At 63.5% G+C, this 21,393-nt stretch overlaps 1 protein-coding gene across 1 annotated transcript in view; it reads right to left on the minus strand.

Moving 5' to 3' along the window:
• LOC140000125 (latent-transforming growth factor beta-binding protein 4-like) overlaps nucleotides 1–21,393 on the minus strand; it is a 56,412-nt gene that overhangs the window by 4,323 nt on the left and 30,696 nt on the right. The window contains 25 exon segments of the mRNA XM_072029884.1: nucleotides 1,160–1,303; nucleotides 1,395–1,769; nucleotides 2,482–2,634; nucleotides 3,706–3,855; nucleotides 5,278–5,406; nucleotides 5,890–5,955; nucleotides 7,272–7,449; nucleotides 7,452–7,594; nucleotides 7,674–7,802; nucleotides 8,752–8,883; nucleotides 10,296–10,427; nucleotides 10,512–10,634; nucleotides 11,276–11,401; nucleotides 11,484–11,609; nucleotides 11,682–11,801; nucleotides 12,315–12,440; nucleotides 12,519–12,644; nucleotides 13,235–13,363; nucleotides 14,091–14,295; nucleotides 14,398–14,597; nucleotides 14,684–14,830; nucleotides 15,061–15,225; nucleotides 16,328–16,450; nucleotides 16,549–16,617; nucleotides 16,720–16,822. Of these exon segments, the coding sequence (XP_071885985.1) occupies nucleotides 1,160–1,303; nucleotides 1,395–1,769; nucleotides 2,482–2,634; nucleotides 3,706–3,855; nucleotides 5,278–5,406; nucleotides 5,890–5,955; nucleotides 7,272–7,449; nucleotides 7,452–7,594; nucleotides 7,674–7,802; nucleotides 8,752–8,883; nucleotides 10,296–10,427; nucleotides 10,512–10,634; nucleotides 11,276–11,401; nucleotides 11,484–11,609; nucleotides 11,682–11,801; nucleotides 12,315–12,440; nucleotides 12,519–12,644; nucleotides 13,235–13,363; nucleotides 14,091–14,295; nucleotides 14,398–14,597; nucleotides 14,684–14,830; nucleotides 15,061–15,225; nucleotides 16,328–16,450; nucleotides 16,549–16,617; nucleotides 16,720–16,822 (3,619 nt within the window).

A 21,393-nucleotide genomic window follows, 5' to 3' on the forward strand; every position in this document is an offset into this window, starting at 1 on the left:
CCACGAGTACAAGCGCCGACGAATTCGCAACTTCTGTCAGCTGCCTGTAGAACTCCTCATCCGTCTCCTCATCCTGGTTCGGCGGTCTATAGCAGACCCCGACCAGGACACTAGCCTTGTTGTCCCTGCCGATCCTAACCCAAAGGGACTCGATCTTGTCATTCCTAGCCTCGAGTTCTACAACATCGAAAGACTCTCTAATATAGAGAGCCACACCGCCACCCCTTCTGTGCTGCCTGTCCCTTCTGAAGAGCCTATAGCCAGGCATCGCAGCACTCCAGTCATGAGACTGGTCCCACCACGTCCCCGTGATGGCAACCAAGTCGTAGCCTGCCCGCTGCACGATGGCTTCCAGCTCCTCCTGTTTGTTACCCATGCTGCGTGCATTGGTGTAGATGCACTTCAGCTGGGCCTTTACCTTATCCTCCGGCCTTGCCATTGCTCCCCCTGGCACAGCCCTAACAGTCCTTGCTTCAACCCCATCCCCCTTCTTACCTAGTTTAAAGCCCTATCAATGAGCCCCGCCAGCTCCTGGCCCAGGATCCTTTTTCCCCTAGAGGATAGGGACCCGTCTACGGCCATCAGACCAGGTGCTGAGTAAACTGCTCCATGGTCGAAAAACCCAAGATTTCTGCGTAGGCACCAGCCCCGGAGCCACGTGTTTAACAGGTGGGCTTTCCTTGTCCTCTCCGTACCCCTCCCTGTCAACGTAGGGATGGACGAAAATACTACCTGCACTCCTGCTCCGTCCACTAACCGTGCCAGCCCCCTAAAGTCTCTTTTGATAGCCTTCAGGCTTCTGTCATCAATGTCATCACTACCTGCCTGGACTATCACAAGAGGATAATAGTCTGAGGGGCGTACCAGGTTGGGGAGCTTCCTGGCAACGTCCCTGACCCTGGCCCCAGGGAGGCAGCAGACTTGACCCAGGGAGGCAGCAGACTTATGCCGGGACTAGGCCGGATTAGGCCGGATTAGGCCGGGACTAGGCCGGATTAGGCCGCATTATGCCGGGATTATGCCGGGACTAGGCCGGATTAGGCCGGATTAGGCCGGGATTATGCCGGAATCAGGCCGGGATTATGCCGGGACTAGGCCGGGACTAGGCCGGATTAGGCCGGATTAGGCCGGATTAGGCCGGGATTAGGCCGTGTCTCACCCACGCAGGCCACGCGTGCCGCGTCCAGCCGGTAGCCGGGGTCGCAGGCGCAGGTGAAGCCCTGGGGCACCCGCACGCAGTGCCCATGCTCGCAGCCGCTCAGCACCCCGCACAGCTCCGGCGGCAGCGCCTCGTCCCGGGGGTCTGCGGGGGGGGGTCCCCGTCAGCCCCCTCCCCATAAAAAAAACAAAATCCCCCCCCAAAACCCCTCAATCCCGCCCCCCCCCAAACTCACCATCCTCGCTGGCTCGCCCCGGCCGCTCGGCCACACCATGGGGCTGGAAGAGCCACGGGGGGGGGTCCTGGGGGGCGCTGGGGGGGCTGCGGGGCCGGGAGGAGCGGGGGGGGCCCCGGCGGGACCCCTCGAAATCCTCCAAGTCCTCGTAGCGGGGGGGGGCGGCGTAAAGGGCGTCCCCGCGGGGGTCGTAGCCCCCCCCCAGCCCATAGGGGTCGTAGTCGGCGCGCAGCCCCGGGGGGGGCAGGCGGGGGCCCGGACCCCCAAAGGGGAGGGGGCCGTAGGGCAGCCCGTAGTGGGGGGGGCCGTATTCGTAGGGGGGGCCCAGCCCCGGGCCGGGGGGGCGCAGGACGTTGCAGAGGAACTCGAAGTCATCTGGGGGGGGGGGGGGGGGGGGAGAAAAAAAAATGGGGGGGGGGGCAGGTTGTGGGGTGGGGTCCTAAAAATTGGGGATGCTAAGGGGGGGGGTGTAAAGAGGTGGGGGGGGCACTGTTATATGGGGGGTGCCCAAGGGGTCTCCATTAGGGGGGGGGCGTTGTGGGGTGGTGGGAGGGTTTCCCATTATTGGGGGGGGCAAATAGGTCCCTGTTATGGGGGGGGTCCAAGGGGTCCCAATCATGGGGGGGGTGTCTAAGGGGGACCCACTCTGGGGGGTGCCCATGGGGTCCCCATTATGGGGGTCTGGGGGGGGTCCCTATTGCTGGGGTAGGAGGGGGGCAGGGTGGGGGTCCCCCTGTGTGGGGTCTTGGGGACATGGGGACATGGGGACATGGGTATAGGGGATGGGGGGGTCGTGGGCATGGGAGGGGGCATGGGGACGTGGGCATGGGGGGGGGGACAGGGACATGGGGGGACATGGGGACACAGGGATGTGAGGCTATAGGGCCTTAGGGACATGGGGACATGGGGACAAGGGGACAAGGGGCCGTAGGGGACAGGGGTGCATGGCAACATGAGGCTATGGGGCCACGTGGCTGTGGGGTCATAGGGACGTGGGGACATGGGGACACGGGGACATGGGGACGTAGGGGACACGGGGACATGGGGATGTGGGGACACGGGGCCATCGGGGACACGGCGGTGGCACCTGAGTGTCGCGCGGGGCACAGGGCGCAGTCCATGCCCCAGGCCTCGCCGTAGAGGCAGCAGCACTCGGTGTAGGTCGCCTGCCGGTCCAGCCGCGGGCGCCCGCACACCAGGTCGGGGCCGACCTCCTGCCAGCACACGGCCGGGTCCTCCTCTGGGGACGGGGGGACACGGGGACACGGTGACGGGGGGCGTGGGGAGGCGGGGAGGCGGCGGGGGATATGGGGACATGGGGATGTGGGGCGTGGGGCATGGGGATATGGGACACAGGGACATGGGGACATGGTAATGTGGGGACAGGGGACATGGGGACATGGGGACAGGGGGACGTGGAGACATGGGGAGGTGGCGTGGGACGTGGGGAGGCAACGGGGGACATGGGGACACAGGGACATGGGGACATGGAGACACGGGGACATGGGGATGTGGGACATGGGGACATGGGGATGTGAGATGCGGGGACATGGGGACATGGGGAGGTGACGTGGGATGTGGGGAGACAACAGGGGACACTGGGATAAAGGGACGTGGGACATGGGGACGTGGGGTATGGGGACACGGGGACACAGGGATACAGGGACATGGGGACATGGGACATGGGGATATGGTGACGGGGGGTGTGGGGACACGGAGAGGCAGCGTGAGACGTGGGGAGGCAACGGGGGACGTGGGTATATGGGACACAGGGACATGTGGACACAGTGACATGGGGACATGGGGACACGGGGACGTGGGGATATGGGGACACGGGGACACGGGGACATGGGGACACGGGGACATGGGGACATGGGGACACGGGGACATGGGGACACAGTGAGGTGGGGACATGGGGAGGTGATGTGGGATGTGGGGAGACAATGGGGGACACTGGGATGAAGGGATGTGGGACATGGGGACATGGGGACACGGGGATATGGTGACGTGGGACAGGGGGATGTGGGACAAGGGGAGGCGACGTGGGACATGGGGACACGGGGACACGGGGATTTGGGGACATGGGGGATACAGCGCCATGGGGGTATGGGGACACAGGACGTGGGGACACGGTGACGTGGGACATCAGGATGTGGGACATGGGGACACGGGGGGGGCATCAGGGGACAGTGCCGGGACACGGGGATGGGGGGCCACGGGGACATAGGGCAGGGATATGGGGACACGTGGGGACAGGGCGACACGGGGGGGGTGACGGTGACACGGGGGGGGTGACAGGGGGTGGCCTCACCCATGGCGCGGGTGTCGTTGGTGACGCAGCGGCGCTGGGAGCCGTCCAGCACCAGGGGGGGGGCGCAGGAGCAGAAGTAGGAGCCCACCGTGTTGACGCAGCGGCCCCCGATGCACGGCTCCGCGTCCTCGTCCTGGCACTCGTCGTTATCTGGGGGGGGGGCGGTGGTGGTCGGCAAGGGGGTGGGGGGCACGGGGGGGGGGGCTGGAAGGGGGCTCGGGGGGCTGGAAGGGTGCTCGGGGGGCTGAGGGCAGGGTGCTTGGGGTGCGAGTAGGGTGCTCGGGGTGCAGACAGGGTGCAGGCAGGGTGCTGAGGGTGCAGGGAGGGTGCACTCAGGGCACAAGTTGGGTGCTCAGGGTGCAGGTATTGTGCAGGGAGGGTGCACTCAGAGCACAATTAGGGTGCTCAGGGTGCAGGTAGGGCACGCTCAGGGTGCTCAGGGTGCTGGCTGGGTGCTGGAAGGGTGTGGGCAGGGTGCTCAGGGTGTGAGCTGGGTGCAGGCAGGGTGCTCAGGGTGCAGTCAGGGTGCAAGTAGGGTGCTCAGGGTGCAGGTAGAGCGCACTCAGGGCACAAGTTGGGTGCTCAGGGTGCAAAGAGGGTGCTCAGGGTGCAGCCAGGGTGCACTCAGAGCACAATTAGGGTGCTCAGGGTGCAGGCAGGGTGCTGGCAGGGCACAAGTTGGGTGCTCAGGGTGCAAGTAGGGTGCACTCAGGGCATAAGTTGGGTGCTCAGGGTGCTGGCTGGGTGCTGGCAGGGTGCTCAGGGTGCAGGCAGGGTGCAAGTAGGGTGCTCAGGGTGCTGGCAGGGTGCTGGAAGGGTGTGGGCAGGGTGCTCTCAGGGTGTGAGCTGGGTGCAGGCAGGGTGCTCAGGGTGCTGGCGGGGTGCAAGTAGGGTGCTCAGGGTGCAGGTAGAGCGCACTCAGGGCATAAATTGGGTGCTCAGGGTGCAGACAGGGCACGCTCAGGGTGCTCAGGATGCAAGTTGGGTGCTCAGGGTGCTGGCTGGGTGCAGGCAGGGTGCTCAGGGTGCAGGTAGGGTGCTGGCAGGGCACAAGTTGGGTGCTCAGGGTGCAAAGAGGGTGCTCAGGGTGCAGCCAGGGTGCTCTTAGGGTGCTTTCTGGGTACAGGTTGTGTGCTCAGGGTGCAGGTAGGGAGCTCAGCGTGCTGGCTGGGTGCTCAGGGTGCTCTCAGGGTGCAAGTAGGGTGCAGGCAGGGTGCAAGTAGGGCGCACTCAGGGCACAATTAGGGTGCTGAGGTCAGGGTGCTGGGGGTGCTGGGGGTGCTGGGGGTGCTGGCAGGGTGCTCAGGGTGCTGAGGGCAGGGTGCTCAAGGTGCGAGTAGGGTGCTCGGGGTGCACAGGGTGCTCTTAGGGTGCAGTCAGGGTGCAAGTAGGGTGCTCTCAGGGTGCAGGCAGGGTGCTCAGGGTGCTCAGGATGCAAGTAGGGTGCTCAGGGTGCAGGCAGGGTGCACCCAGGGCACAAGTAGGGTGCTGGGGGTGCTGAGGTCAGGGTGCTGGGGGTGCTGGGGGGGTGCTGGGGGGGTGCTGGGGGTGCTGGGGGTGCTGGGTGCTCACCCACGCACTGCAGGTGCTCCTGCTCGTAGTAGTAGCCGCTGGGGCAGTAGCAGCTGAAGCCGGGGGCGGCGTTGATGCAGACCCCCCCCCGGCACAGCTGCGGCGCGAACACCCGGCACTCGTCCACATCTGGGGGGTAAGGGGGTAAGGGGGGGGGCGACGTCAGGGGGAGGGTCCTCGGAATTGGGGGGGGCACCCCCGAAACGGGGGAGCCCCTATATAGGAGGGGAACCCCAAAATAGGGGGGGTATTGCCCCAAAATAGGCGGGATGCACCCAAAAGGGGAGGGGCGTAACCCCACAAAATAGGGGGGGCATCCCCAAATTGAGGGGGCACCCTGAAAAATGGGGACATCCCCAAAATGGGAGGGGTGAGTCCCCCAAATGGGGGCCATTCCCAAATTAGGGGGGGTGAGTCCCCAAAATGGGGGGCATCCCATAAATGGGGGAGCCCCAAAACAGGGGTGGCATCCCCAAAATGGGGGGGCATCCCCAACATTGGGGAACCGCTAAATACAGGGGGGAGCCCCTGAGTAGGGGGGGAGTCCCTAAACGGAGGGAACCCCCAAATGGGGGGGCCCCATCGCTGTGCCCCCCCCGCGGCCGCACTGACCTGCTGCTGAGCCCTGGGGCCCCGTGGTCTGGCCGGTCCCGTGGGGGCAGAGGGCTCGGTGCTCGGCTTGGGGGGGGGGACAGAGGTGTCACCCCCCCTGCACCTTGGCACCATCCTGACCCCATCCCCAGCCCATCCCTGTCCCCATCCACACCTCGATCCCAATCCCATCCCATCCCAGTCCTAATCCCTGGCAATACCCACCCCAATCCCAATCCCTTTACAATCCCATCCCCATCCCCATCCCAAATCCCATCACCACCCCAAACCCATCCCAATCCCTTCCCACCCCAATCCCAGTCCCATCCTCATCCCATCCCCATCCCATCCCAGTCCCAATCCCAATCTATCTCAATCCCATCACCAACCCCATCCCAATTCCATCTCCACCCCCCCAATCCTATCCCAATCCCATCCCAATCCTAATCCTATCTCCATCCCAATCCCATCCCATCCCAGTCCCAATTGCAACTCCAATCCCATCGCCATCCCATCCCATCCCAAATCGCATCCCATCCCACTCCACTCCAATCCCAATCCCATCCCATCCCATCCCAGTCCTATCCCCATCCCTTCCCATCCCAGTCCCAATCCCCATCCCCATCCCCATCCCTGTCCCCATCCCCAATCCCAATCCCAATCCCCCATCCCCAATCCCCATCCCCATCCCCATCCCCAATCCCATCCCCAATCCCATCCCCATCCCCATCACCAATCCCATCCCCATCCCCGTCCCCATCCCCAATCCCAATCCCAATCCCCCATCCCCAATCCCCATCCCCATCCCCATCCCCATCCCCGTCCCCATCCCCATCCCCAATCCCAATCCCAATCCCCCATCCCCATCCCCATCCCCAATCCCATCCCCAATCCCATCCCCAATCCCATCCCCATCCCCAAACCCATCCCCAATCCCAATCCCAATCCCCCATCCCCAATCCCAATCCCCCATCCCCAATCCCATCCCCATCCCCATCCCCATCCCCAATCCCATCCCCAATCCCATCCCCAATCCCATCCCCATCCCCAATCCCATCCCCAATCCCATCCCCAATCCCATCCCCATCCCCATCCCCAATCCCATCCCCAATCCCATCCCCATCCCCATCCCCAATCCCATCCCCAATCCCATCCCCAATCCCATCCCCATCCCCATCCCCAATCCCATCCCCAATCCCATCCCCAATCCCATCCCCATCCCCATCCCCAATCCCATCCCCAATCCCATCCCCAATCCCATCCCCAATCCCATCCTCAATCCCCATCCCCATCCCCATCCCCAATCCCAATCCCCATCCCCAATCCCACTCCCACCCCAATCCCTTCCCACCCCACGCCATCCCCAATCCCCTCCCCCCCCCATAGCGTCCCCATGTCCCCACCGGTTCCAGGCGTGGGGCACGGCCTCGGGGGGGGGCAGCGGACCCCCCAGGCGCCCCCCACGCTGCAGCAGCACTGCTGCCGGCTGACGTTGGGCGCCAGCACCCCGCAGGCGGGGCTGAAGCACGCCGCCAAGCCCGGGGGGGCTTCCACGGCTCCGGGGGGGGCCGGAGGAGTGGGGTCGCTGGGGGGGGTCCCCCGCATGTCCCCGTCACCGGATGGAACTCGTGCCCCCCGTCGGGGCAGAGGCAGAGGAAGGAGCCGTCCACGTTCTCGCAGCGCGCCGCCCCGCACACCCCCGGCAGCGTCGCGCACTCGTCCACGTCTGGGGGGGAAACACGAAGGCGGGGGGGCTCAGTGTCACTCTGGGTGTCCCCCCCCTGCTGTCCCCGCTGTCCCCGTACCCTGGCAGTGGTGGCCGTGCCGGGCGGCCTCGTAGCCCTGGTGGCAGGCGCACTGGAAGGAGCCGGGGAGGTTGTGGCAGGCGGCGTGGGGGCCGCAGCGGGACCCCCCCTCGGCGCACTCGTCCTCGTCTGCAAGCGGGGAGGTGACGTTTTTTTGGGGGGAGGGGGCGGTGGGGACATTGGGGGGGGGGAGCGTGGAGCCGTCCCCCAAAAGCTCAGCCCCATGGGGGGGTCCCCACTGTCCCCCGATGGTCCCTGCTCTCCGTCTCCATCCTGACCCCATGGAGAAGCCCCCCTGCACCTCGACCCCATTGGCTTGTCCCCAGTGGCCCCATTGGCTTGTCCCCAATGTCCCCCATCGTTTTGTCCCCATTATCTCCCGTGGTGTTGTCCCTGATGTCCCCTGCTGCCCATCCCCATCCTGACCCCATAGAGAAGTCCCCCTGCACCTCGACCCCATTGGCTTGTCCCCAGCATCCCCGTTGTTTTTTCCATGTCCCCCATAGCTTTATCCCTATTGTGCCCCATTGGCTTGTCCCTGATGTCCCCCATGCCATGGCCCCTGCTGTCCGTCCCCCTCCTAACCCCATGGAGAAATCCCCCTGCCCCTAAACCCCATAGTGGTGTCCCCGCTGTCCCCTAGGGCAGGGTCCCCTCAGCCTCTCCGTACCCCCATCCCCATCCCCGTGCCCCAGTCCCTGTCCCCATGGCCCCATCCCCGTCCCCATGGCCCCATCCCCGTCCCCATGGCCCCGTCCCCGTCCCCATGGCCCTGTCCCCATCCCCATGGCCCCATCCCCGTTCCCATGGCCCCATCCCCATCCCCATGGCCCCATCCCCATCCCCATGGCCCCATCCCCGTCCCCATGGCCCCGTCCCCATCCCCATGGCCTCATCCCCGTCCCCATGGCCCCATCCCCATCCCCATGGCCCCGTCCCCATCCCCATGGCCTCATCCCCGTCCCCATGGCCCCATCCCCATCCCCATGGCCCCGTCCCCATCCCCATGGCCTCATCCCCGTCCCCATGGCCCCATCCCCATCCCCATGGCCCTGTCCCCGTCCCCATGGCCCCGTACCCTCACACCCCCCGCCGTCCCGGGGCCGGTAGCCGGGCTGGCAGGGGGGCACGCAGCGGTAGGATCCGGGCAGGTTCTCGCAGCGCTCGGCCCCACACAACTCGGCCCCATGCTCCTGGCACTCGTCCACATCTGCGGGGACACCGGGGGGACCCCAAGCATGGGGGGGGGACAAGGTGGGGTGGGGGATGATGGGGACCACGGCCCCGGGCAGGATGAGCCCCGTGCGCATCACAGCCCTGTGTGCGGGTTCCCATCCCTGTCCCAGTCCCCATCCTCGTCCCGTTCTGGTCCCTGGACCTGTCTCCATTCCCATCCCATCCCCAACCCCATCCCAATCTCACCCTAATCCCATCCCAATCCCATCCCAATCCCACCCCCTATTTTCATCCATTATTGGTCTCCATCTCCATCCCCATCCCAATCCTGTTCCAATCCCACCCCCATCCCCATTCCAAACCCATTCCATCCCAGTCCCAGTCCCAGTCGCAGTCCCAGTCTCAGTCCCAGTCTCAGTCCCAGTCGCAGTCGCAGTCCCAGTCCCAGTCCCAGTCCCAGTCTCAGTCCCAGTCCCAGTCCCAGTCCCAGTCCCTATTTTCATCCATTATTAGTCTCCATTTCCATCCCCACCCCAATCCCATCCCCATCCCATCCCATCCCATCCCAACCCATCCCATCCCCACCCCAATCCCCTCCCATCCCCCTCCCATCCCCATCCCAATCTCACCCCAATCCCATCCCCTCCCATCCCCATCCCCATCCCAGTCCCAGTCCCAGTCCCAGTCCCAGTCCCAGTCCCAGTCCCAGTCCCAGTCCCAGTCCCAGTCCCAGTCCCAGTCCCTATTTTCATCCATTATTAGTCTCCATTTCCATCCCCACCCCAATCCCAATCCCATCCCCATCCCATCCCCATCCCAATCCCACCCCAATCCCATCCCCTCCCATCCCCATCCCATCCCCACCCCAATCCCACCCCAATCCCATCCCCTCCCATCCCCATCCTAGTCCCAGTCCCTAAACCCATCCACTATCGGTCTCTATCTCCATCCTCACCCCAATCCCAACCCCAACCCCAATCCCAATCCCCACCCCCATCCCCATCCCCATCCCCAATCCCAATCCCCAAGCCCCCATCCCCATCCCCATTCCCATCCCATCCCCACCCCAATCTCCTCCCATCCCCATCCCCATCCCATCCCAATCCCATCCCAATCCCATCCCAATCCCCTCCCATCCCCACCCCAATCCCCTCCCATCCCCATCCCAATCCCACCCCAATCCCATCCCCTCCCATCCCCATCCCAATCCCAGTCCCTAAACCCATCCACTATTGGTCTCTATCTCCATCCCCAACCCCAACCCCAACCCCAACCCCAATCCCAATCCCAATCCCAATCCCAATCGCAATCCCAACCCCAACCCCAACCCCAACCCCAATCCCAATCCCAATCCCAATCCCAATCCCAATCCCTATCCCAACCCCAACCCCAACCCCAACCCCAATCCCAATCCCAATCCCAATCCCAATCCCAATCCCCGCTCACCCTCACACCCCCCGCCGTCCCGGGGCCGGTAGCCGTGCTGGCAGGCGGGCACGCAGCGGTAGGATCCGGGCAAGTTCTCGCAGCGCTCAGCCCCACACAACTCGGCCCCGTGCTCCTGGCACTCGTCCACATCTGCGGGGACAGGGCCACCCTCGCCGCCAGCCCCAGGGTGGGGGGCACCCAAAATCCCCCCCCCCCAACCCCCCAGCCCCTCACCGTGGCACTGGGCCCGCTCGGCGTCGGTGCGGAAGCCGGCGGGGCAGTGGCACTCGAAGGCGCCGTCGGTGTTGGCGCAGCGGCCGCCCCGGCACACATCCCCGCGCTGGCACTCGTCCACGTCTGGGGGGGGACACGGGGTGAGGACGGGGGGGACATGGGCACGGGGTGGACGTGGGTACAGGGGGGGGACACGGGGACAGGGGGGATACGGGGAAAGAGGGGGACACAAGGGGCTGGTGGCACCCCGTGGTACCCGGATGCGTGGGTGGGCGGTGGAGGGGTGGGGTGGGATGGGATGGGACTGGGGTGGGATTGGGATTGGGATGGAAATGGGGATGGGGTGGAAAAGGGATGGGATGGGATTGGGGTGGGATTGGGATTGGGGTGGAAAAAGGGTAGGATGGTGATGGGATTGGGGTGGGATGGGGATGGGATTGGGATGGGGATGGGGACTGGGGTGGGAATGGGGATGGGATGGAGACAGAGATGGGATGGGGGTTGGGATTGGGGTGGGATGGGATGGGGACAAGGAGAGACATTGGGATGGGATAGGATGGGGATGGGATTGGGATGGGGATAGGATTGGGATTGGATGGGGACATGGATAGGCACGGGGATGGGATTGAGTAGATTAACTGGGACTAAAAAACCGCAACTGGAATAGAAACCACAATGAGAATGGGGACTGCAATGGGATCGGGATGGGTATGGGGACGGGGACAGGGACAGGGACAGGGACCGGGACCATGCCGGGCTCTGACCAACGCATGCGGTGCCCTCGGGGGTGCTGGCATAGCCCTGGGCGCAGAGGCAGCTGTAGGAGCCCTCGGTGTTGAGGCACTCGCCGTGGGGGAAGCAGAAGTCGCCCTCCAGGCACTCGTTGACATCTGTGGGCAGATGGGGGCCGTGGGGGGGCCGTCGGGTGTGGGGGGGACATGGCACCATCCCCACGCCGCCCCCACCACTCACCCGCGCATGGCGCGCCGCCGGCACCCACCCGGTATCCGCGCCGGCACTGGCAGTGGAAGGAGCCCTCGGTGTTACTGCAGCGGCCGTGGGGACCACAGGGCGAGCCCGTGGCGCACTCGTCCACGTCTAGGGGGTGGCACAATTAAGGGTTGGCCCCCCCCTCGGGGGGACAGGGGGGACGTGGGGGGACGCGGGTACCTGCGCAGCGCCCGTGGCGCAGCTCGAAGCCGTCGCGGCACGGCCGGCACTGGAAGGAGCCCGGCGTGTTGGCGCACTCCTGGCCGGGGCAGGCCAGGTGGTTCTCGCACTCGTCGATGTCTGCGCGGCACGGAGAGGGGGCGGCGGTGGTGGCACCGTGGGGAGGGCGTGGGTGGTGGCACCACGGACGGGGACACCACGGATGGGGACACCACAGATGGGGACACCACGTATTGGGAGGTTATGGATGGGTTCACCATGGATGGGGACACCATGGATGGGGACACCACGCATGGGGACACCACGCATGGGGACACCATGTATTGGGAGGTTATGGATGGGTTCACCATGGATGGGGACACCATGGATGGGGACACTATGGCATGGTGACCCCATGGCTGCTGACCCCATAGATGTTGAGTTCTTGGATGGTGGCGTTATGGCACGGTGACCCCATGGATGGTGACCCCATGGATGGTGACCCCATGAACGATGACCCCATGGGTGTTGAACACGCAGATGGTGTCCCCATACCCTTGGTGTCCCCATACCCTTGGTGTCCCCACAGCCCGGTGTCCCCACACCCAGTGTCCCCACAGCCCGGTGTCCCCACACCCCGGTGTCCCCGCTCACCCTGGCACTGTCCCGTGGGCGTGCTGGCCTGGTAGCCGGCCGGGCAGATGCAGCGGTAGCCACCGGGCAAGTTCTCGCAGCGGCTCTGGGCGCAGGGCGAGGGGCTCTGGGCGCATTCATCCACATCTACGGGGACACGGCCACCTCAGCCCCATCCCCGTTGTCCCCATTGTCCCCCTCTGTCCCCCCCCCGTCCCTGCTGACCTTGGCAGTCGGTGCCGCCGGGGCCGGGCCGGTAGCCGGGGCCGCAGACGCAGCGGAAGCTCCCCACCGTGTTCTCGCAGCGGCCGGGGGCGCAGGGCCGGGGGCTGCGCCGGCACTCGTCCACGTCTGGGCAGGCGGGGGGACGGACGGCAATGGGGACAGACGGACGGACAGGAGCGGGGACGGATGGAGAGGTGGGTGGGAGGGAAGGGGGAGAGGGGAGTGGGGAGGTGGGTGCGCGGGGAAATGGGGGCAGGGGGAAATGGGGGCACGGGGAGGTGGGGGCATGGAGAGATGGGTGGGTGCGTGGGGAAACGGGTGCATGGGGAAATGGGGGCAGGGGGAAATTGGGGCTTGGAGAGGTGGGTGCACAAGGAAGTGGATAGATGGGGAAATGGGTGCACGGAGAAATGGGTGGGTACATGAGGAGGTGGGTGCATGGGGAAATAGGTGGGTGCATGGGGAGGTGGGCGCATGGGGAAATGGGTGCAGAAGGAAATGGGTGCGTGAGGAAATGGGTGCATGAGGAAATGGGTGGCTGCACGGGGAAATAGGTGCACGGGGAAACGGGTGAGTGCATGGGGAGGTGGGTGCATGGGGAAACAGGTGCACAGGGAGGTGGGTGCACAGGGAAATGGGCGCACGGGGAAATGAGTGCAGGGGGAGGTGGGTGCACGGGGACATGGGTGCCCAGGGAGGGGCCGGGCGCCGCTCACCGATGCAGTGGGTGCCCTGGGTGCTGAGCCAGAAGCCGGGGTGGCACAGGCAGGTGTAGCCGCCCTGGCGCGGGACGCAGCGCCCGGGGCCGCAGATCCGCGGGTTCCGCTCGCACACGCTGCCGGCGGCTGCAAGCGGGCACACGTGAGTAACACATGTGTGTGCAAACGGGCAGGCGTGCAGCTGTGCACACCTGTGCAAACATGCACGCATGCACACTGTGCACGTGTGCGCAATCAAGCATGCATGCAACTGTGGACATGTGTGCAAATAGGCATACAGGACACATGCACACGTGTAGGCGTGTGTAAGTAGGCATTGTGCACACGTGTGTAAGCAGGCATGCATGTAGCCGTGCACACGTGTGCAAATAGTCATGCATGCAAACCGTGCACACGTGCACAATATATTTAGCTGTGCATGCATGAGATGCACACGTGCTACTGCAGCTGCATGCAGCTGGGCAAGCCTGCAATGGTGTGCACACGTGTAACACGCACGTGTGTAACTGTGCACGCCTATAACTGTGCACAAACGAGACTGAATAAATGCAAATTGCACACGTAACTGCTTGCACATGTAACTGAGCACACGTGCACATGCAACTGCACACATGCAGCCATGCAAGCATGCAACCATGCACAAGTGCACAGCCACATGCACACACGTGTGACCTTGCACGCCTGTGCTGAGATGTGTATGTGCAACGGCGCAGAGCGTAACCACACGTGCAAAAAATAAAATAAAATGCACGCACACAGCTGCACACAGTGCAACCCTGCGCACATCTGCAACCATGCATGCGTGCAACGGTGCACACACGTGTGCAGCCGTGCACAAGTGCCCCAGCCCTACCTGGTGCCGGACCCTCCGGGCCGGGTGGCGTGGGGAGGGGTCCCAGCAGCCCCAGGGTGGGTCGAGGCACGATGACAACCTCGGGGGCTGGTGGTGGCACCTCGGGGATGCGCGGTGGCACCTCGGGGACGCGTTGTGGCACCTCGGGGACGTCTGGTGGCACCTCGGGGACACGTTGTGGCGCCTCAGGGACCCGCTGTGGAACCTGGGGGACATGTGGCACCTCAGGGACATGCGGTGGTGCCTCAGGGACACGTGGTGGCGCATCAGGGACATGTGGTGACACCTCGGGGACACGTGGTGGTACCTCGGGGATGCGTTGTGGCACCTCGGGGACACGTGGTGACACATCGGGGACCCGTGGTGGCACCTCGGGGACACGCGGTGGCACGTGTGGGACGCGTGGTGGCACCTCGGGGACGCGTTGTGGCACCTTGGGGACCCGCGGTGGCACCTCGGGGACAGGCGGTGACCTGCTGGGGGGCGGCCGACCGGGGCGCCAGCGAGCTGTGGGGCAGAGCAATGGGGTGAGGGGGGGTCCTGGCAGCCGGGAGGGGTGGGGGGGGACAAAGCGGGGGGGACAAGGGGCTCACGGGCGGCGGTCCCAGCTGGGGAGGGGACACGGGGACGCCCCAGGGGGACACGGGGCAGGTCCTGGCCCAGGTAGCGGGTGTTGTAGTGCAGGTCGGAGGCCGAGTAGTGGTAGCCGGGGCCGGCGGGGCAGATCTCCTTGAACCCCTCTGCAATTGAAGGGGGGGGAGGGGGTGTCAAAATGGACCCCCCCCCCAAAAAAATTACCCCCCTCCCCCAAAAAAAACCCCCCTCCAAAGGGTGAGCCCGTGGCTTTGGGTGCAAATCCCATGAAACGGAGGCTCCCCAAAGGGTTTTTGTTTTTTTTTGGGGGGGTCCGCCCTAAAGGGTTTTTTTTGGGGGGATCCCAAGGGGTTGGGGGGGTCCCGGGGGGGCTCACCGGAGCCGAAGGGGGGGCAGCGCTGGCACGCCGGCCCCCAGGCCTTGCCCACGCGGCTGCAGCAGCAGATCTGGCGGGTGATGTTGCGCAGGGTGGGCAGCGCGCAGCGCCCCTCCCGCAGCACCCGGTAACATGGCTCCCGCGCCTCCGAGATCACCTGGTGGGCTGGGGGGGGGGGGCGGGGGGGTGGTACCGGTCACCCTAATCCCAATCCCAATCCCAGTCCTAGTCCTGGTCCTAACCCCAATCCCAATCCCAACCCCAATTCCAATCCCAACCCCAATTCCAATCCCAATCCCAAACCCAATCCCAGTCCTAGTCCTGGTCCTAACCCCAATCCCAACCCCAATTCCAATCCCAACCCCAAAACCCCAATCCCAATCCCAATCCCAATCCCAATCCCAGTCCTAGTCCTGGTCCTAACCCCAATCCCATTTCATCCTGTTCCCATCCCAATCCCACCTCATCCTACTCCATCCCCATCCCACCCCAATCCTTTCCCCTTCCTCTTCCCTTCCCTATCCCCTCCCAATCCCAATCCCAATCCCAATCCCAATCCCTATTCCATTTCAGACCACCCCCATCCCCATCCCATCCCCATCCCCTCCCAATCCCAACTCCAACTCCAATCCCAACCCCTACTCCCTCCTCACCCCATCCCCATCCACATCCCAACCACAATCCCAATCCCAACCCTAATCCCAATTCCAACCCCAATCCCAATCCCTACCACAATTCCAGGCCCTGCCCCGACCTCAACCCCAACCCCAATTCCAATTCCAATCCCAATCCCAGCCCCAGCCCCTGCCCCAACCCCAATCCCAATCCCAATCCCAATCCCAGCCCCAACCCCAGCCCCAACCCCAATCCCAATCCCAACCCCAATCCCAGCCCCAACCCCAACCCCAACCCCAATCCCAACCCCAATCCCAATCCCAATCCCAATCCCAACTCCACCCATAATCCCAACCCCAACCTCATCCCCAATCCCACCCCCAACCCCAACCCCACCCCCAACCCCAACCCCAATCTCAACCCCAACCCCAACCTCACCCCCAATCCCAATCCCAATCCCACCCCCAATCCCATCCCGATCCCAACCCCAATCCCAATCCCAACCCCAACCCCAATCCCAGCCCCAACCCCAACCCCAACCCCAATCCCAATCCCAATCCCAATCCCAATCCCAACCCCAACCCCACCCATAATCCCAACCCCAACCCCACCCCCAACCCCACCCCCAATCCCATCCCGATCCCGATCCCACAGATGCAGCTGCTCCGGGACGAGTCCAGGATGAAGCCCTCGTGGCAGAGGCAGGCGAAGCTGCCCCGGGTGTTGGTGCAGAGCCCGTTCTTGCAGAACCCCCCCTCCTGGCACTCATCCACATCTGGGGGGGGGACGCACACACACAGGGTGGGGGTCAGCACCCCAAAACCCCCCCCATCCCCTTTTAACCCCCCCAAAAATAAATCTCCCCAAACTCACCCACGCAGGAGCCGTTGGCGCGGCGGAAACCTTTGGGGCAGGGGTGCTGCCCCACGGCGGGGGGGTTCGCTGCAAATGGGGGGGGGGAGGGGGGGACAAAGTGAGCCCCCCCCCCCACACCGCAGAACCCCCCCCAACCCCATAACCCCAAAAAAAAACCCGCTGCCTTACGGGGGTCGGCGTCACAGGGCTGGCACTCGTGCACCCCCCAGGCCACGCCGGCCCCCCGGCAGCAGACGTCCTGGGTGCGCAGACCGGGCAGGGGCGAGCTGCACTGCACGGGGCGGGGGGGTCGGGGGGCGCCGGGACCCCCCCGTGTCCCCATGTCCCCCCCCACGTCCCCATGTCCCCACCTGGATCCCCAGGTCCCCCTCCGTGTCCCCACCACATCCCCAGCCCCACATCCTCGGCCACCTCCCCGTGCTCACGGTGCCATCCCCATGTCCCCACCCCAATGTCCCCATCCCCATGTCCCCATCTCCACCCCAATGTCCCCATCCCCATCCCAATGTCCCCACCCCAATGTCCCCATCCCCATGTCCCCATCCCCACCCCAATGTCCCCATCCCATCCCAATGTCCCCACCCCAATATCCCCACCCCAATGTCCCCATCCCCATGTCCCCATCCCCACCCCAATGTCCCCATCCCATCCCAATGTCCCCACCCCAATGTCCCCACCCCAATGTCCCCATCCCCACCCCAATGTCCCCATCCCCATGTCCCCATCCCAATGTCCCCATCCCTGTCCCCATGTCCCCATCCCCGCCCCCAAGTCCCCATCCCCATCCCCATGTCCCCCATCTCCCCAGGCACAACTTGTGGCCATTTCCTCAAGTCCTATCATTAGTTATCTGAGAAAAGAGGCTGACCCCCTCCTCATCACAACCTCCCTTCAGGAAGTTGTAGAGTACAATGAGGTCTCCCCTGAGCCTCCACTTCCGCAGACCAACCACCCCCAGCTCCCTCAGCCGCTCCTCACAGGACTTGTGCCCCAGGCCCTTCCCCAGCTTTGTAGCCCTGCTCTGGGCACACTCCAGGGCCTCGATGTCCTTCTGGTACTGAGGGGCCCAAAGCTGAGCACAGCACCTGAGGGGCGGCCTCACCATGTAATACACAATAAATGTTTGTTCATTGTCTTTTGTATTATAAAAACAAGGAGTTCCGTTTGAGGAGCAGGAGTTGCGAAGGCTCCCTGCTGAAGTAAGGAGCTGGATAATACTTGGCTAGACACTATGAAAATTCTTTTGCTTAATGTAACAAAAAAGAGAACCCCCTCCCCTTCTCTCCTTCTGCATCTCAGTTGCCTCTTTCGTTCAAAGACCCTGCTGCAAAGCTCATGTAACCATCTCCTGATAAGTTGTTAAACTAGTGTATCAACATCCTGCCTTCCTGTCTCACGCTGGGCCAACATGACCAACTAAAAAAAGAAGTTGAACCACAACGCCGAGGAAGACTACGGCCTTCATCTTCACGACCACCAGAGGGACAGAGACGACCCCCTAGCAACAGTGCACACAGTCGCAGAATATACCAGGATGTGCTGCGTAATCCCGGAATTACCAAGATATAAAAAGGGACCCTGGGGGGGGTGAGGTGCGTGCCGTTGGTGGAGCCGAGACTCCGTTGCCGCCCAGCGCTGTTTTGCTTGCTGTTGCTTACTCAATAACTTCCTTTCTATTATTAATGCAATGCTCTCTGAAAATTAATTAAGGGGGCAACTTATAACACTGGGGAGCTCTGCTTGGGCATGGCTGGTGCGGCTGGTGGCGAAAGTGGGGTGGCTGGCGGGCAGCCTGCGATGGCAACCGATTGCGTTGCCCTTCACGGGCACCAGGCCTTGCAGCTGCCCCTGAGCAGCTCCTCTGGGAAGGATCCAGCGCTGAAGCATCTCACAGTGCTGGGAGCTCCCTTCACATCGGCCACGCTAATGCTGAAATTCCTCCTGTCCTCCTCCCTGCCAGGCGTCCAGCCAGGTGCGGGAGCACTCCATCTGCCTCTTCCAAGCCGTGGTGGAGGCTGTGCTGCGGCAAAGGAAGAAGGAAATGAAGAGGACGGTTCACAGCAGCCTTCTCCCACTCTACTTTCATATGAGAGACCAGAGTGAGAGCGTAGCAAAGGTACAGATCTCAGAGCTGAGCAGTTATGTGGGCAAGGGTGTGCTGATGCCACAGGGTTGCTCTGGGGGATCTCTGGCCGGCAGCATGAGCTGCCTCCGATGGTGGCTGTCCCGTGGCCTTGCCTTGGCCACTGAACCCAGTGCACGCTGCCCCCCACCACAGCCTCCCATAACGCGCTGGGAAAGGCTCGCAGCCCTGCCAAGAGGAGGGGACAGAGGGTCTCCTTCCCAAGGCTGTGCTGCTACCTCCCAACCTCTGCTGCTCCGCAGGCCTCTGGGGAAGCTCTCGCCGTGGCTGCAGAGTTTCTGCGACGCAAGGAGCTCAAGCGCTTTGTCCAGACAGAACAGACGTGGAGGATCGGGGAGTGCTTGGTAAGGACCCAACTTGGTTTGCCCCAGCTGGGCAAACGCGCCCGGCCAGAGCCCGCTGCCTGCAGCCGCATCCTCGCTCCCTTCCTGCCAGCACAGAGCCCCAGGGGGCTCTTCTGCAGGCCCCTCTGCCCTCCCTGCCCCCAGGATGCTGGAGGAGACCCTGGAGAGGGTGTGCAAGCCCCGTGACCCTGCGTTCTCTCTCTCTCCAGCTGCAGCAGGACAGAGGCAGAGTAGAAGAATACCTGCAGCAGAGCCAGCCCTACCTGAAGGCCACTCAGACCCTTGTGCGACTTGAGGCCGTCAGATTCATTGGTGAGCCCAGCCCCTGGGTCCCTCTTGGGGCAGCCTTTGGCAGCCCCAGGCACTGCCCTGGCAGTGAGGCACAGCCCTGTTGCCCCCAGAGCCCCCCGACTGGGCCCTTGCTCCAGGGTGCAGGAGGGGGCACAGCCTGGCTGGCCAGGCCAGGGGCTGCGCTGCTGGGAGCGTGCTGGGGAGCGGGGCTCTGATGGGGTCTCTGTGTCTAGGTCTTGCTGCGCGCTACTGCGAGGACCAGAGCGAGGAGAAGCTGGAGGAAATCCTCATCGGTGAGTGAGGGCAGTGGGGGGTGTGCTAGGGCTGGGGGGACAGCGGCAAAGGCCCCCGTGCCTTGCCCTGCTCCAGGGAAATGCTTCGGGGCGGAGGAGCAATGCAGCCATAGGAACGAGGGAGAGGAGACGGGGTAGCCTGTGGTGTCAGGGAATGGCCTCCCAGCCTGGAGCTGGGCAGTGCCGCTGAAAGGGTTGAGTGTCCCTGAGGAAGAGTCAGGGGAAAGGGCAGTAAGGCTGACAGAAGGTGGGAGCCTGTTGTAGAGCACGCAACCAGGACGAAGAGGGAGATGAGACAGCCTACAAGCAGCTAGGAGCAGGGTCACGATTGCTAGCCCTTGCTCTCATGGGGAAGCACAATAGCGAGAGGAAAGAGTCCAGGAGATTCCTGGAGTGTGTGAATCCTCCCAAGGGATGGAGGCAGGTGGTGAGGGAACCAGCTTGTGAAGGTGCCCCACTTGACCTGTGGTGCGCAGGTGGGGAAGGACTGGTGGCTGCATTTGGGACATTGCTGAGCAGCAGCTTTCAACGGATTCCTTTGTCCCTCCTGCTCCTCCTGGCCTGGGGAAGAGTCGAGTGGGGCTGGCATGCTCTGCAGGGGATGCCTGGGGATCTCTGCAAGGAGTGGGTTTTCATCTCTGCTCTTCTTTCTTTTGCAGTCCTCCAGCCTTCAGAGAACGACCCGGAACCCATGGTCCGTTCCCTGGCAGTTCAAACCACCCTGATCCTGACGTCAAGGCATAAGGCAATGTCAGGACGGAGATTTCCACTGCTGTGTTGCTGCTAGCCCCGCAGCAGTCCTCAAAAGAGCAATATATATTTTAATAGAACTAGGTTGTTGTCTCGTTATTCCAGCAGCTCTTTCACAGTGACTCGGTGCCATGACGCTGAGCTAACTTGGAGGCCACCAAGGACGTCTTTTCCCTGGGCCCGGTGACTGCATGGCGCCTACTCAACCAGTGAAAGAGTCACAGAACCCTTGCGCTTGGAAAAGGGCCTTCAGCTCAAGTCCAAGCGTCAGCTAACACCACCAGGCCCACCATAAAACCACGGCCCTTAGCGCCAAGTCCACGCATTTCTTTAATAGCTCCAGGCCTGGGACTCCAGCAGTGCCCTGGGCAGCCGGTTCCACCCTTTGCATGAAGAAATTCTTCCTGACATCCCATCCTGTGGTAGGTGCGCCCAGGTAGAAGAACTGCTCAGCCTCCTGGCAGAGCTTCGGGAGGAGGTGGGCAGGCTGAGGAGCACCAGGGAGTCGGAGAAGGTTGAACTGTACTGTGCCAGCCCTGGGACAGATGCGTCAGGCAGACACAGCAGAGGAAATGGAGGATCCCCTACCCTCTGGCCATCAGGCAGAAGGAGTGCATCTCAGTGACGAAGGGATGGAAGTTTAGATCTGCTCGGGGCAGCAGGCGGACCCCTCCTTGCCTACCTCACCTTCCTTTCAGGTGCCCTGAAACAACAGACTCTGGAAGTAATGGACACACAAACGATGATGTGCATGAAGGTCCATCCAGGTTGGAGGGGTTTTCTAGGGCAAGTCAGCCTTCCCCAGTATCACGACCACCTCCATCAAGAAGAAGAGAAGGGTTACTGTCATAAGTGACTCCCTTCTGAGCAGAACAGAGGGCCGCATATGCCGGCCTGACCCAACCCATGGAGAAGTCTGCTGCCTCCCAGGAGATCAGGGTAAAAGGTGTTTCTGGAAAGCTCACTTGCCCCGTAAGGCCCTCTGAGCATCATCCATTATTGTTCTGTCCTGACAGAATCT

The sequence above is a fragment of the Anas platyrhynchos genome, chromosome 33 (assembly GCF_047663525.1).
Source record: "Anas platyrhynchos isolate ZD024472 breed Pekin duck chromosome 33, IASCAAS_PekinDuck_T2T, whole genome shotgun sequence".
Taxonomy (NCBI): domain Eukaryota; kingdom Metazoa; phylum Chordata; class Aves; order Anseriformes; family Anatidae; genus Anas; species Anas platyrhynchos.